At 37.4% G+C, this 15,678-nt stretch overlaps 1 protein-coding gene across 1 annotated transcript in view; it reads right to left on the bottom strand.

Annotated features, from left to right (window-relative positions):
* LOC107693814 (fibrinogen C domain-containing protein 1-like) overlaps positions 1-15,678 on the bottom strand; it is a 65,407-nt gene that overhangs the window by 31,446 nt on the left and 18,283 nt on the right. The window contains exons 4-5 of the mRNA XM_016493336.1: positions 12,339-12,498; positions 9,972-10,108 (exon numbers count right to left, since the gene is read on the bottom strand). Of these exons, the coding sequence (XP_016348822.1) occupies positions 9,972-10,108; positions 12,339-12,498 (297 nt within the window). The remainder of the gene's footprint in view (positions 1-9,971; positions 10,109-12,338; positions 12,499-15,678) is intronic.

Below are 15,678 nucleotides of genomic sequence, written 5' to 3'. Positions count from 1 at the left end.
ACCCAAAGCACACAGCAAAACTGACCACAAAGTGGTTTTATTGATATCACTTGGATGTTATAAGTTGCACTGAGTAAATACAGCTGGATAAAACAAAAACTGTGTCCGTCTTCATTTCAGGCTGCAAAGCAAAAAAAAAAAAAAGTGATTATTTTAAAGGGGCTGATTCTTTTCTATAACCACTGTGATATTAGCCTCTTCACACCCTGGTGTTTACAGCAATTGATCTGAAACCCTTACAGTGCAGTGATCTGTGAATCTCGGCCTGTGGTCTTTGTGTCATGACGGTGCCATTTCACTGCAAATGACAAATTGCATCCAAAATGTCAGTCACTGCTGACTAGACTAATTAAAGATTCTCATTTAATTAAAGTTACCACCGAAGGATTATGGCAGCTGAGGGCATCACTGTGGTGGCACCTGCTCCGTGTGGTTCTTCTTTACAGAACCTTTTTGGAATCAATATATTTTTCTTGCATGTGATAAAAAAAAGCGAAAATTATTTGTCCTCGCTCAAGGAGGGCTCTGATATGTTTGTTTATAGCAGGTCAGTTCCTGAAGTGCTACTTGACATTTGATGTGTCACTTGGGTTATGCGTTTTACATTCCTCAGAGAATAAAAATGAAAAATTAAGTCTGCATTTTTAAAGTTCTGAGTTGATTCCATTTATTAAATATTCAGAAGACAGAAGTCGTGACTTCATGGTTAAAATTATAATTTGTATAAGGTGAATTATTATTTAGCGTTCATTAATAGCTGTGTCCAATAAAATTTAACTTTAGAGAATTTTCCTGGTTTTACATTTATCCTAGGGATTCACCTGTCTTTAGCCTAACGCAGTACACGTAGCAAGGTGTGTGTGTGTATATATATATATATATATATATATATACACAAACAAAGAAAAACAAGTAGAATAGAAAGCTAGAGTTTTTTTTTTTTTTTTTTTTTTAAAAAAAAAAAAAAAAAAAAAAAATATATATATATATATATATATATATTCGTTCATCTTGAATTACTTACACTTCCATCTGTCTATGTTACTTATCTTCACAGTTAATTGTAGACCAGTAATCAGTCTCACTTGAATTGTGAGAATCCAGCTTACATATTGCATTCATTTGTAAAGCCATGATTTTAAAACAAAAACAATAAATATTTATTTTTTATTAGTAAGACTTGAATTATTAGTAAGACTTAGGTCCTCAAATGATTCCCTTGGTTTAGATCATTATTCCCTTGTTTTTTTTTTTCCATTTCACACAGCTACAGAGTGAATAATAATTTTATTTTAAACTATGAGAATACTTTTTGTGCACAAAGAAAACAAAAATAACGACTTTATTCAGCAATTTGTCTCTTCCGTGTCAGTCTCCGCCACCATTCACGAAAGTACCACGATTAATGCGTGTGCATTGCTCTGCTTGAAAGCAAGCCACAGCGCATGCTATGTCAGAATGCCGGCTCCCGCGTAAGCATCATCACACACATGCGTTGTGGTACTCCCGTCAATGGCGGCAGAGACTGACGTGGAAGAGAAGAATTGTTGAATAAAGTTGTTATTTTTGTTTTATTTGAACATTGTAGTTCTGTTGCTGTCTATGCAGGGTCAGAAAGCTCTCGGATTTCATAAAAAATATCTTAATTTGTGTTCCGAAGATGGATGGAGGTCTTACGGGTTTAGAACGACATGAGGGTGAGTAATTAATGACAGAATTTGTATTTTTTTGTAAACTATCCCTTTAAGGTTAAATTAATAAACCAGTAGATACATTGTTCAAATTTAATACAAAATATGGGCACATTCTGATTGCCAAATGTAAATAGATCATCCTCAATGTGATGAACTATAGGTTACCTATCTTTACTCTGCTTGAAGACCTGTGTGAACTTGAGGGAAGCTTACTTCATGCACACACTAAAAAACATCTGGAGATTAGTAGGTTAAAAATCATTGAAAAAATGGCTCAGAAAAACATTATTCTGGCATAATTTGTTTAGCAGATGCCACTTAGTTTAATATTTAATCTAATGCAGTGACATTCAGACATTCAGTATTTTTGGGCCACTCTAAGATACATTTCATTTTTTAATTAAAAAAAAAATGTATTAATTAAAAAATTAGTGAACCTTATCATAATACCCTCTTGAAAATGTGTATAAATTTTAACCACAAGTTCAAGAGCAAATGGCTTATCTAAAGGCAGCACAAGACATTTCGATTTATCGATGTCTCTAACACTGGATTACAAACTGATTTGTACAGACTTTGGCCTTCATCAGCCTACCGCCAGCAAGATTACAGATAAAAGATATTCAGCACTGCTGCTTCTCTCCCTAGGAACAGGAGTCTTACAAAGCTTCAATGCAGAGAACTTAAACAAGTGACAAAGTACCCTTGGGTGACAGCGGAGAAACACAAGACATCTCTATTGCCGTTTATAGGACAAACACTAGCACAATGAACAAGAAGCGTGTAAGTGATGGAGGTGTAATAGTGTAGGCGGTGTTCCTGTCTCAGGTTCTGGATGGCTGGTGGTGATTAAGAGATCAATGTGTCTGTCAATCTGTCAATGAGATAGTCAATGCATCTGTCTCCAAACACAGCTGCGTGTGTATTTATCTGCCAGGACAGTGTCAGCTGAGGAAACGCAACAGTCAGCTGCTTAAGCTCTCACTGCATTTGGCTGGTTTAATCCTACACTGACTACAACAGAAGCGACCATGGAAATGACCTACAATGGCCCCAAAAAGCGTTTTGGACACTTAAGCTACACTTATTTCATTGCATTTGACCGAAACATCATATTTTTGGGGGAAAAAAAGGATGCTAAAATATTTGCATTAAACATGGGACAACCAGAAAATGCACAAATACTTCTGTGAAATTGCTTTCATAAAATGCATGCTTGTGGCAAAAAAGTCATGCCGATCAAAATTGAAAATGCATGGTGATCTGTCAAGTTCGGAGCACCACACATGAAATGGGAACAAGAAACAAGGAATGTAAAACAAATTAAAATAAATAAATAAGGCCACAAATTAAGAATTTATTCCCACAACTTTGTCAAATTTGTGGCCACAATTTGAACTAAGGCAGCAAACATGATGCAAAATTTCAATTTCGATTTGAATGTGAAGAGGCAGAATTAAAATGAAAAGACAGATAGATCTGAAATACCACGAAGTGAGCCAGGCCAAAAAACAACAGAGCATGATGCCCCTGGCTTGTAATTAGTTGGCTATTATTGCAAAATAATCCCCGATCCCCCTGCCGGGCTTTATTTTGAGATGATGACACCTGCCTGTACATTATCCCCATTACTTTGTGGAGACCTCAACACACAAAAATATGAGCAGATAACCTTAAACCAGCTTTCAGGTTTTCCACACTATGCCACAATCAGTATTTAATCTGTGGTTGACAGTGAGGCTGATTACATCATGAGGGCAGGATCCCTTGTCTACAAGACACACAAAACAGATGTCTGGTTTTAATCAGGATGGCAATAGTCATCGCCACTAACGACTCATGCTATGAAGGCAAGAGAGAAAGATCCAGACAGATACAAAAGGAGAATAAATGAATGCGGCAAGGAAATGAGTAGAGATACAGCTTAATGTTTCTCTGACACGATCACATTCGCAAGGAGGTGTGAGAACGCAGCCGGCAGGGACGGGAACATATGCTGTTTCAGCACACTTATGATGCTGGGTCTTAAAAGCCACTCTTTTGTTCTCAGCTTGCTCACCCCTCTTTCCTTGTCCCCATTCTCCTCCTTCCTTTGAGTGTTCCTCTTTTTCCTCTGTCATCGATTCTTACCATTTATCACTCTCTCTCCCTCTGTTCTCCTTAACCATCTTTCTTTTCCTGCTCTAGACAGGGGAATTGCTGGATTAGTATGAAGTGATCAATTGGGAGAGGCAGAATCATGTTTGATGTTTAATCTGAAGATTTAGAGACTGTCACTGCCCATCATTACTACAGATATCTTACAGAAAGACACAAAATGTGTGTGTGAGCGAGGGAGAGAGAGGTAGTGTACGGGTGTAACCTGATTCAGTAGTGTGTGTGCGTGCGTGCGGGAGAGAGAGAGAGAGAGAGAGAGAGAGAGAGAGAGAGAGAGGAGTAGTGTACGGGTGTAACCTGATTCAGTAACACTTTACCATAAGGTTGTATACATTAACATTAGTTAATGTAATAATTAAAGTGAACCAACTAAGAACCCAACTAAACCAAATACTGACCACCGTAATGGTAACCTAAAATTTTGGTTTTCTCCTTCAGTGAATCTTTGTTAACATTCGGTATCTTCAGTAACTCCATTTTGGGGGCCTGGAAACACAAGCTTTTGAACACGATGCCTGTATCATCTCCATGTAAACAACAAAAACATGAATTTATGAAAAAGGTGACCGTGCATGCATATTACATTTTTGCAGGGTGTTTCTTGATCGCAATCTACTGGCCTGGAATGCATAACATAATATTCATTAGCATAGTGGTTTTTTTTTTTTGTCCAATGAAACCAATATTTTTGTTTTTTAATTTTACTTAATTTCTTTTGTGCTATTTTACTCATTTTGAATAATTAATTTGTAAGTATCTCATTTGATTAATTCTAATACATTTTTATGTGTTGAATTTAATTTACAATATTGCTAGTAATCTGTTGACACAATTTTATCAAGTAAATATAGTGTATAATTTTTTTTACAGTGTATACAAATAAATTTTTACATTTTAACAGTAAAAATTGTAGAATGCAACCTTAACTGATGCGCCATGAACTAACCAGGCTATGAATGAAAAATAGTAGGCTATATTTTTAAATTAAAATTTAACTTAAATAAAAATAAAAAATACTGAAAATTATTAAAAACATTTTAAAATAAATAGGAATTAACTGTTTTACAGTTAACATGAAACAACAAATTGTACATCAATTAATCTTAATGTTAACTTCTACATATATAAACATTAATAAATGCCTCAAATTAATAATAATAATAATAATAATAATAATAATAGTTAAACAAAAGTTCATATGTAAAAATAAAAAGGTAGGCTATATTTAAATATTTAGCAAGATTTAAAATTGCTGTAAATTATTAATAAACCTAATTTAGAAAAATAAAGTGAAAAAATAAAAAAAACATAATAGGAACTACTATTCATTGTTTGTTCATGGTGCCTAATACATTCACTAATATTGATATACAAAACTTTATTGTAAAATGTAATGCTTGATTCCATTTCTTGGAGGGGTGTTTTTATGTACTCCCAAACAGCACAAAATAAACAGTTTACACCACACATACACACGTATCTACCATTAAAGACGGTCATTCCCAAAAGGTCAATTCTGCACAATCTTTTCCAGTTAAAAATAAAACAATAAATCAATAATTTGACATTTCCTGCTATGCTTTATTTTTTTTTATGTCCATATGTCTCAATTTCTCTACAATTTGAATTCTAACCCCTCATTTCATTTCAAAACCTAATCGCAAAACATAAATCCTACACCACGTAGCATGTTACAAAAATAGAGGCTTACTTTATCTAATCACAGCTACAAACCTATGACACAGCCTTCGCCCTGCGCAATTACTTAAAAACACGCATTTGGATATATACAACCGTGCAATGAAACATGAATGAGCAAAACGAAACAGCCAGACATTGAAAACCTTTTTTTTTTAGAAAGGGAAGAAAAACAAGTTGCATTCCAAGTGCATCCCCCACCCCATTGAGTCCACAAATTGAGTTTCAATCTAAAACTTTTACATTTCAGGTCTTAGTGCTTTTTTAATATTTCAGAGAGGAGTTGTGGGTACTTTTGATAAAAGCACCATTTGATAATGCCAGATCACGTAGCACTCTAATAGATCTGCTCCCATAAATGATTTATAGAGTGCTAATTTTTAGTCCTCTCCTTTTAGCAGATAAAATAATAATAGTGGAATACATTATCTCGGGGCAGAGCGTGGGTCAGGAACGGAATACAGAATATCACCACCACAGGTGATAATGCGTGTGAGCTTGTGGTTTTTTTGCACACATGAATGCATAGATGTGTGCTTGTATGTGTGTATGAGAGAAAGGGTAGCCGGGAGAAAGAAAGAGATAGACAGAATGAGCCTGTAATGCATGATCAAGTCAAAAGACTTGACTGACACCTCTATTCTTTCATCTGTTAATGCCTTAGGTGTTACCCAAAAAAATATCAGTGTTGCAGAAACTTTATTTATTTATTTTACCTGCATGCCCTCCCTGCATCTCTCCTCCTTTCCTCTCTCTCTGTTTAGCATTAATGCTGAGGAAAAAAAGTTTCATTCCTATTTATAGGAGCTCACAGTGTCTGGCAGAAAGAAGTGTTCTCTCTTTTCTCTGTCATGCTCCCTGCTGAAATGAAAACAAGAGGCAACAAAAGGACGAGGGCAGGAATTACATAGTAAAGAATGAGAGGATTGAGAGGTCTCATTTTGATATTAAAGCAAAGCTGTAGGTCACTGCACAGGCTCAAAGTGGCTCAGGCTATAAATTCTTCCATTTCAGTTTCCATTTGTTGTAGGGGTGGCAAACTTCACTGTAAGCTTACATCATCTGGACAGTGCATGACTTTCGGAACAGATGCAATCAATTACTAGATGTCCAAAAAATGGATCAGAGTGGGTTGAATTCATCCTAAACTCCCAGTGAGGTGATTGTGGATGTGCAGTCTGTAATAGGAAGGTGGTGTGTGTTTTGAAGAGCTGTTTAAGCTTAAAGCGGTGAAAAAGGATGACCCATTTTTGTACTGAAAATCACAAATGATAGTGCTGGAACAAAAGCAGCAGATTAAGCCCGCAATTACGGCTCATTTCTGTATACACACAGTTAACTAGACAAAATATGTATTCAGAGTTACAGTAAATGAAAGCCGGGAATGGAAATAAAGGTCATTATGAGTTGAGAGAAAAAAAATAGCCATCTTAGATCATACATAATCAAATTTAATTTCAATTTCTAGGTTTTTGTGAGAGCACCTTAGGAAAATGTTTCAATTGTCACATTATTGCATACAAATTTTTCTGTTGTTGACAATTTGAAGAAATTAATGTCGTTGGACCACTATTTTGAAGCCATCTTCCATGTCAAAACTAATGCCTTACTTTCTCTTGAGTATTTTTTTAATAAATTGGCTATACAATTGATGTCCAAAAGTCTGATACCATGAGTGAAAATACTTTTATTCTGTATTATCCAGGGGTCTCCAAACTCAGTCCTGCATGGCTGGTGTCCTGCAGAGTTTAGCTCCAACCCTAATTAAACACACCTGAACTAGCTAATTATGGTCTTAGTAGGCATACTAGAAACTTCCAGGCAGGTGTGTTAAGGCAAGTTGGAGCTAAACTCTGGAGGACACCGGCCCTCCTCTTATTAAGGCTGCCTTTATTTGATTAAAAACAGCAATATTGTGAAATATTATTATAATTTAAAGTAACTGTTTTATATTTGAACATATTTTAAAAAGTAATTTATTTTCAGCAGCCATTACTGCAGTCTTCAGAGTCACATGATCCTTCAGAAATCTTTCAAATGCTGATCTGGTGCTCAAGAAATATTTCTTATTATTATCGAAGTTAAAACAGTTTAACATGCAGTCTTTTTTTCTATGGTGATCGAAACATAAAAAAGAAAGCATTTATTTATAGAAATCTTATAATTGTCTTCACTGTTGCTTTTGATCAATTTAACGTGTCCATGGTAAATATAAGTATTCATTTCTTTTACCAAAAAAAAAAAAAAAAACTCAAACTTTTGAAAGGTAGTGTATCTGAATCTCTTCATTCTTTCTTCTTGTTCTTCGCCTCTTTGGCTCATTTAATTTTTATATTTCATTAGTCTCCCCTCAATATACACAAACACCAGTACAACCCCCCACCCCACACACACTATGACTGTGGGTGTCTTCTTTCCTAGTTGCAACAGTCTCTTGAGCAACAGAAAGTGGGACAGTTATGAAGAACTAATAGCCTGACAGACTGCATACACCCTCTTTCGCCTCAAGCCACTTCCTCTCAACATCTTTCTCTTTTTACCTCTCTCATTCTATCACCAGCCTCTATGATGTCACTGATTTTACTCACTCCCATATACAGTACACTCAAATATGCCCATGCACACTCAATGATTGCTGGAATGGGGCACAGAGAAACCATCTGTGCTGCTGCCACAACTGAAGAAACTGTCTTTCCTATTGTTTCTCTCTCATATTCTCACATTCTCAAAAAACATGTCATATTCTGCTGTTCTGTGAGATGTTCATATTTAAATATAGACGAATGACTTCAGAATGTGCTACTGCATGCAGATAGATAGATATGCATGCAGATGTTATTGATCGCTGAGGAAAAGTTCTGGAAAGGACAGCCTCCGTAGTCAGCAGGATTCAATCCTACGCTGGGAGACCCCGGTGGTTACACAATCTCAAAACCTAGAGTAATAATAATAACGACCCTCAGCATTATCATTAGAATCATATCGTCATCATTATATCAATCTCACTAAGTGCTTTCACAATGCGTTTCACCATTTTAAGCAGCTAAATATGACAGCAACTTTGAGCCTCATTCTGTAAAGAACCTCAATAAAGACATCAGTATATCTACATGTCATTACTGAACCAGACAGTGGATTAGTGCAACAGTACATGGTTGGAGAGATTAGATGCATAAAATGTAATATAACATCAAAAGTACATTTGACTTTTTTTGTGCTTTTAGCCTACCCCAATCTGGGTTTTAAAATTAGATTTAAAATGGAGAGAAAAGCAAAGCAGACAGCTTGAAATGTGATGGATTAAATAAATAATGATATTTTTTGGTTTGGGAAATCTGTGTATGCTTTGTGCATTGTTAAACAGATAGTTCACCCAAAATAGAAACTCCTGTGATTTACTCGCATATGTCGTTCCATAACTGATTTTCTTTCTTCTGCAGTCCTTCAAAGGGATAGTAAAAATGGTCATAATTTACATGCCTTCATGATTTTCAAAATCTATATGTATTTCTTTCTTCTGCAGAACACAAATGAAGATATTCTGACTGATGAAGAACACTGGGGTCCAAACAATACACTGGTCCCTATTGACTTTCAATGTATAGAGAAAAAACACTGATCTTTTGTCATACACATTCGGAACTACGTGAAGTTGAGTAAATTATGAAAGAATTTATATTTTTGGGTAAATCCATTTAAATTTGTGTTGGCAAGTGTATATGTGTCACGGTCTGTGTCGGAGAGGAACGACGGAGACGTGGGTAATCGAAACAGTCTTTAATAGATCCAAAGACACTGGGTATATCCACACAGGGAACGGGGGAGAAGACACACGAACACAACATAGTAGACCAGACAAAGGAGGAACGCACAGACTGGAACTAAAATACATGTGGTGATTAGGACTAGAAACAAGACACACCAGAATCTAATGAACAATCAACGAGAGGGAGAAACTGGGTCACGGAGCACATGGGGAGGGAAAACACAACAAAACAGGTCCATAATCCTGACAATATGGATCAGGAAGCCCGATTTTGTGGATCTGCTGCCCCTTCAAATCACTGAATTGATAATCTATGACAATCCTAGACCACTAAAGTCCTAACCACATTAAACAATTAGTGGGACATGCCTACTTCAATATTTAGGTTACTTGTCAATCGACATGACAATCCAACATCACATCTTTTCTTTGTGGGGGCCGTTCTTCCCCATGTGTGTAAATCCATAAGTGACTGAGAAGAAGAACCCTGAAACACAATAATCTTCTCTTCTTTTTCCCCATTTCGTTCACATTTACATTAAAATTAAAGCCTCACTTTGATGTGATACCACTAATACCAATGAATCACTCTTCAGGAGGTGCATATTACTACAAACTCACACAAACTAATGTGCATGTGTGTTAATGTGACTCACCGTCCAGCCACCTCCATCCGTGCTCATATCACAGTAGACCTGAAAGCCGGCGGGGTAATGAGTGGGAAAAACAGAGTAGATGCCATCTTGTCTCTGACCGCTTGCATATATATCACTACAGTCCCGTGGACGAGAGCCTTAAAAGAGAAAGAGAGAGAGAGAGAGAGAGAGAGAGTCAGACACAAACTACAAAGACTAGATCACCAGATAGTTACAAGATAGCAAATAGCTAAATAGCTAAACTAGGCCAAGGCTAATTTAATGACCAAAGGGATATCGCTATAGGTTAGCCAACATGACTTTGCACAGGTTTTTCCAAGGCAGCTGGTGCTTCTCAGTTTACTGGTCTCTGTTCCCAAAAGAGCGATCCTTTTCCCTAATTATAGAAAACCCTCTTTCACTGGCACACACTTGCATACAAGTGTCTGCTCCATACTGAGGTTCATTACAAGCCACACCTGTGGCTCCAACAGAGACATCAGGGCCTTAAAAGTAAAGTGGTAAAATGCTTTCAGACACATTAGGCCTCCCAAGAGCACAATTTAAGCACAGACACTTTCCACAGAGTCTGCTTCCAGCGACTCGTCTAATGAGAATTCAGATCAGCGGGGACACAAAAAGAAGACAATAGTTATGTGCACTTTTTAAACACAGTTTTTGGGGAAGTCGTGGCCTAATGGTTAGAGAGTCGGACTCATAACCCAAAGGTTGTGGGTTCGAGTCTCGTACCGGCAGGGATTGTAGGTGGGGGGAGTGAATGTACAGCGCTGTCTCCCACCTTCAATACCACGACTGAGGTGCCCTTGAGCAAGGCACCGAACCCCCAACTGCTCCCCGGGCGCCGCAGCATAAATGGCTGCCCACTGCTCCGGGTGTGTGTTCACGGTTTGTGTGTGTTCACTGCTGTGTGTGTGCACTTTGGATGGGTAAATGCAGAGCACTAATTCCGAGTATGGGTCACCATACTTGGCCACATGTCACGTCACTTTCACTTTCACGTTTTCCGTGAAATTGTCTGATGTTCTTTGGATTGAGAATCAATGAGTCAACAATGAGAGGAGGATCAGAGCGCCTCTGCTAGGGGGACCAAAGTGCTTGTGATTCTGAGTTGATGTCAGAGTACATGATCTGCATCTGAATCTTAGCTCACTGGGCCATGGAACGTTCAAAGCCAATCACCTGAGGGAAAAATGCCATGTGACTAATCACTCTGGAGCTACAGGAAATAGTAAGAGCAGCATGCTACTATGCTATTCAGAATCCAACTCCTCAATAGCAAATATCATTAGCTGTAATATCAAAAGCATGACAGGGAAAAAAGTCAATTTCACACTTTTATAAGCCTCCAAAAAGGAACTTGTCACTAGTCACTATAATATAAAGAAATATTAGCAATACATATATTGCAAGCAAATACAAATTATTTTTGAATGGTTCTCAGAAGAGAAAGATGTCAACAAAAATATTGACTGCTTGGGACAAAGAGAGGGATGGATGGACGCTTGGAGGGATGAGGGACACATGAATAAACAATGAAACATACACTACCATTAAAAAGTCTGGGGTCAGTAAGATTTAAAAATCTAAAAAATAATACTTTTATTCTGCAAGGATGTATTAAATTGATCACAAGAGACAGCAAATACTTTTATATTGTTACAAAAATTATATTTCAAATAAATGCTGTTGTTATTATTTGATGAACATCATGTTTTTACATGTTTTTATATAAAAAATATAACACTGATAATATTAAGAAATGTTTCTTAAGCAGCAAATCAGCATATTAGAATGATTTCTGAAGGATCATGTGACACTGAAGACTGGAGTAATGGCTGCTGAAAAAATTTGCTTTGTCATCACAAGAATACATTGCATTTTAAAATGTATTTACACAGAAACAAAATATTTGGTACCACTGTAATTGAAGGTGTCCTTGTTACACATGTAACAATAAATACTATTATAATAACAATTAATTATGCATAATTACATGCAAATAACCCTAAGCCAAACCCAAATCCTAACCCTAACCATATAGTAAGTACATGTAGTTAATTAATATTACTCAGTACTTATATGTATAATTACACTGTAACAAGGACACCTTAAAATAAAGTGCAACCAAATATTTTATGTTGTAATAACAGTTTACAATATTACTATTTTAATGTATTTTTCCTAAAGTAAATGCAGACTTCCTCAGAAAATGCAGTGAGCATAAGTGAAAGAGAGAGAGAGAGAAAAAAAACATTAAAAAAAAAATCCTAACGACCCCAAAACTTTTAAAAAGTATATAGTGGATCAAATGGACAATGGACACAGAGGTAAAACCCCAAACATAAACAAAGGAGATGGATCCCCTACCATTTGCACAGCCTTTAAGGCGAACTCCTCTGACTGGCGCCCTCTGCAGGTCAGCCTTCACCCTGGCCTTCAGACCTCCAGTTTCCTTCTGCATGGCATTTAGAGCATCGCTCACAGAGTTGACAACCTTCACCATGTTAATCTGGCTCTCGGAGAGCAGCTGCAACACATACACAAACAAGAACTATTACACAGACAGCACAAACTAACAAGGCAACTGGCCAGAAAAAACTGCAGGCAACAGACATGTGCAGTGAGTCAGATCGATGTGGTTGATCTGCAACTTATTATATACTTACAGACATTAATTAAAGACTGAACAAATTTCAGAATAACTTCTTTTGTGTTCTACTGTACAGATTAGGAATGGGAAGATTCCCCGATTCGCTCGGTGCATCGGCATAAAAAGTTAACGATACGATGCATCAGTTTAAAAAGTGTGTATTATATTAAAGATTCGTTCAAAATGAACGAATCGTTCAAGAATGACCCAACACTAGTATTGGTTACAAGTCGGCATTTGTATCGCGATGCATCGTATCTAACATACTTGCATCGGTAAAAAACGATTTATTTATATATAAGTACTAGTGGATGCGCTATACTTTTATTATTTAGAAAGTGACGAATAATCTGTGATCTATGTATTTGATTGTCAAGCGCGTTCTCTCATCACCGCTGCTGCGTGAATATGATGCATCACAACACCACGAAGACCCAAGAAAAAACTGGGATTAAAGTCCAAAACCTGACTTGAAATAACCTAACAAATCAGTCGGGGTAATGTTCTGCTATCTGTTCTGCAAACTATAAAAGGTACAGCTGTCATAAAACCAGAGAGAAAGGCTGCATGACTAGAAACTGTAAAAAAAGTCAAATAATAGCATGTGAGAGAGTGGTAATATCATTGTGTTCCTATTGGTCAGTGTTAGAGGAACTTAGCTTAGCCTGACAGTTATGGCGCTTTTCCACTGCGATCTGTAAATGTTAGAAAGTCATGCAAATATATCCATTTTGCTGTCAGGAGTGGGCGAGGCTTACACGAGTGAACGAGCGCAGCTGCGCGCATGCGTGCTAACAGACGGCACGCAATCGAATAGGAGCACAATAATTCTGAGTAAAATATACATTTTGCTAAAATATTGGTTATTGGACATTAAATGTGCCTTTTGTAGAATTTTAAACCTTCATATAAGTGTATTTTTATGATAGCAGTAGGTAACTGTAAAGGGACTATTGTGGGTAAATCAAATGTAAGCTAGTTCAGTACTAATTACTCAGCTCAAATGAGTTAATGTGTGTTTCTTATAGCAGTTTAGAAGTCATTTTCTTTATTATTTATTTTAATTTTAATTCAGTGATTTTAACTTTTAATTTAGTTATTTTAATGCTTTAAAGAGCAATTTTTGATTGTAATGTTCTGTTCTGCAAAGGTACAGCTGTCATAAAACCAGAGAGAGACTTTCTGCTTGGCTAGAAACTAAAAAAAAAGTCAAATAAATAATTGGTCAGTGGTCAGTGTTAGAGGAACTCAGCTTAGTCTGACAGTTAACCTGCTTTAGACCAGGTAAGTTTCCCAGCATACGTTGCCACAGTGACTGAAGTTGGTCTATGTTAAATTTGCTTTATGGAACCAAATCATTTGACAATGAGTCAGACTAACTGAAATAAGCCTGGCTTATTTGGTAAACTTGTTTTATGAAACAGGCCTTGAGGCATTAAAAGTGATCATATTTTTTCCATTGCATCGCATTGTCTCGAATCGCATTGTGTTGAATCGAATCGAATCGAAATTGGATCGCACTGCATCGTAATAGGGGTGAATCGCATCGCTGCTTCATATGTATCTTTAATGTATCGTATCGTTGGCTATGTATCGAGATGCGTATCGTATCGGCCTCAGTCATGAGATGCACATCCCTAGTACAGATGAAAGTCTGGTACAGGTCTGGAATGACAGTGATCACTTTTTGGTCCCCATCTATACCTATATTTAGTGTTTAGTATCTCAAGATAAAATTACATAAGGCTCCATTGCCCAAAAATATATCAGCCATTGTGGATAACATGCATTCTCTTTTATACTGAATGGTGAAAAATGTTCAATTATAGCTCTGCAGCACTACAGAAAAAAATGTGTAACCACGGTTCATCGAGAGGAACGAGACGCTGCAACAGAAACACTTTGAGAAGCGCCTCTGCGTGACAGTGTCCTGAAGCATGTGTGAAATCAGTCCAATGGAATGGCGAGACATCACGGGCGGGGTGATGTAGAGAACATCCGAAACAAACAGCATTAGCTTCTGATAGGTCGAAGCATACCACTCACAGGGATGCAGGAAGTATGGCAGGGAGATGCAGCATCTTGTTCCCCTCAGGGAACCATGGTTACATATGTAATCTACAGACACTCCCCTTCAGAAACGCTTTGGGAATGGCAATACCCACTCCGCTATGCTGACAAATGCCTGTCTAGTGTATCATGTACAGTAAATCATCATGTATCGTGTAAGTCTAGTAAATCATGGCAGAAGTATTGAGAGTACGCAAATCTAGATTGCAAAATCTAACAAATGTGAGTGGAAAGGACCAGCCTGCCGCATCTTGCAGGGAAAAGCCTGAGAAAAGGCTATAGAAGCTGCCATACTTCTCCTGGTCCAGATGCAAAAAGCCTCAAAGCACCACAAAGGAAACATGCTACCAACAGGTTTCTTCCCACTGACTGACCACCCAAAGGGGCATGGTAAGCAGCTATGGCTGCCACGTAGACCCTCATGGTGGAGGGGGTCAACCCTGTGGAGAACCGTCCCTGCAGGAACTCCAGAACTGAACCAACCAGGTAGTTAGCTGGGACCAGCTGACGATTTCCGCACCATGAAGCGAACACATCCCACTTCAAGGAGTACAGTTTCCTCGTGGAGTGAGCTCTGGAGTGGGGTATGGTCTCAACAACCTCAGTTGATGGACCAAAGTCCATGGTTTGGGCCCCCTCAGAGGCCAAACCCACAATTCCAGGTGGGGATGAACGATTTCATCCCCTGACCAAGTCAAAGGGTCCCTCCTGATTGGAACACTTTATTTTGGTGGTCTCTTTTGAACATTCTGTTGACAATAAGTAATGTTGCACCTACATGTCTACTAACTCTAATCAGAGTATTAGTAGATTGTTTGCTTAATATCTGCTAACTCTTTATTGTCATGGTCTCCCAAAAGACATTCTACTGACTATAAGTAACTTTGCAAGTACATGTCAACTTATTCTAACCAGTCTACTAATACTCTAATGAGAGTTAGGCGCAATGTTGCTTATATAGTCAACAGAATGTGTTAAAGGGACCAT

This window comes from Sinocyclocheilus anshuiensis, unplaced genomic scaffold, assembly GCF_001515605.1.
Source record: "Sinocyclocheilus anshuiensis isolate Anshui unplaced genomic scaffold, SAMN03320099.WGS_v1.1 scaffold1392, whole genome shotgun sequence".
Lineage (NCBI taxonomy): Eukaryota > Metazoa > Chordata > Actinopteri > Cypriniformes > Cyprinidae > Sinocyclocheilus > Sinocyclocheilus anshuiensis.
This window is presented reverse-complemented; position numbering and strand designations above follow the sequence as displayed.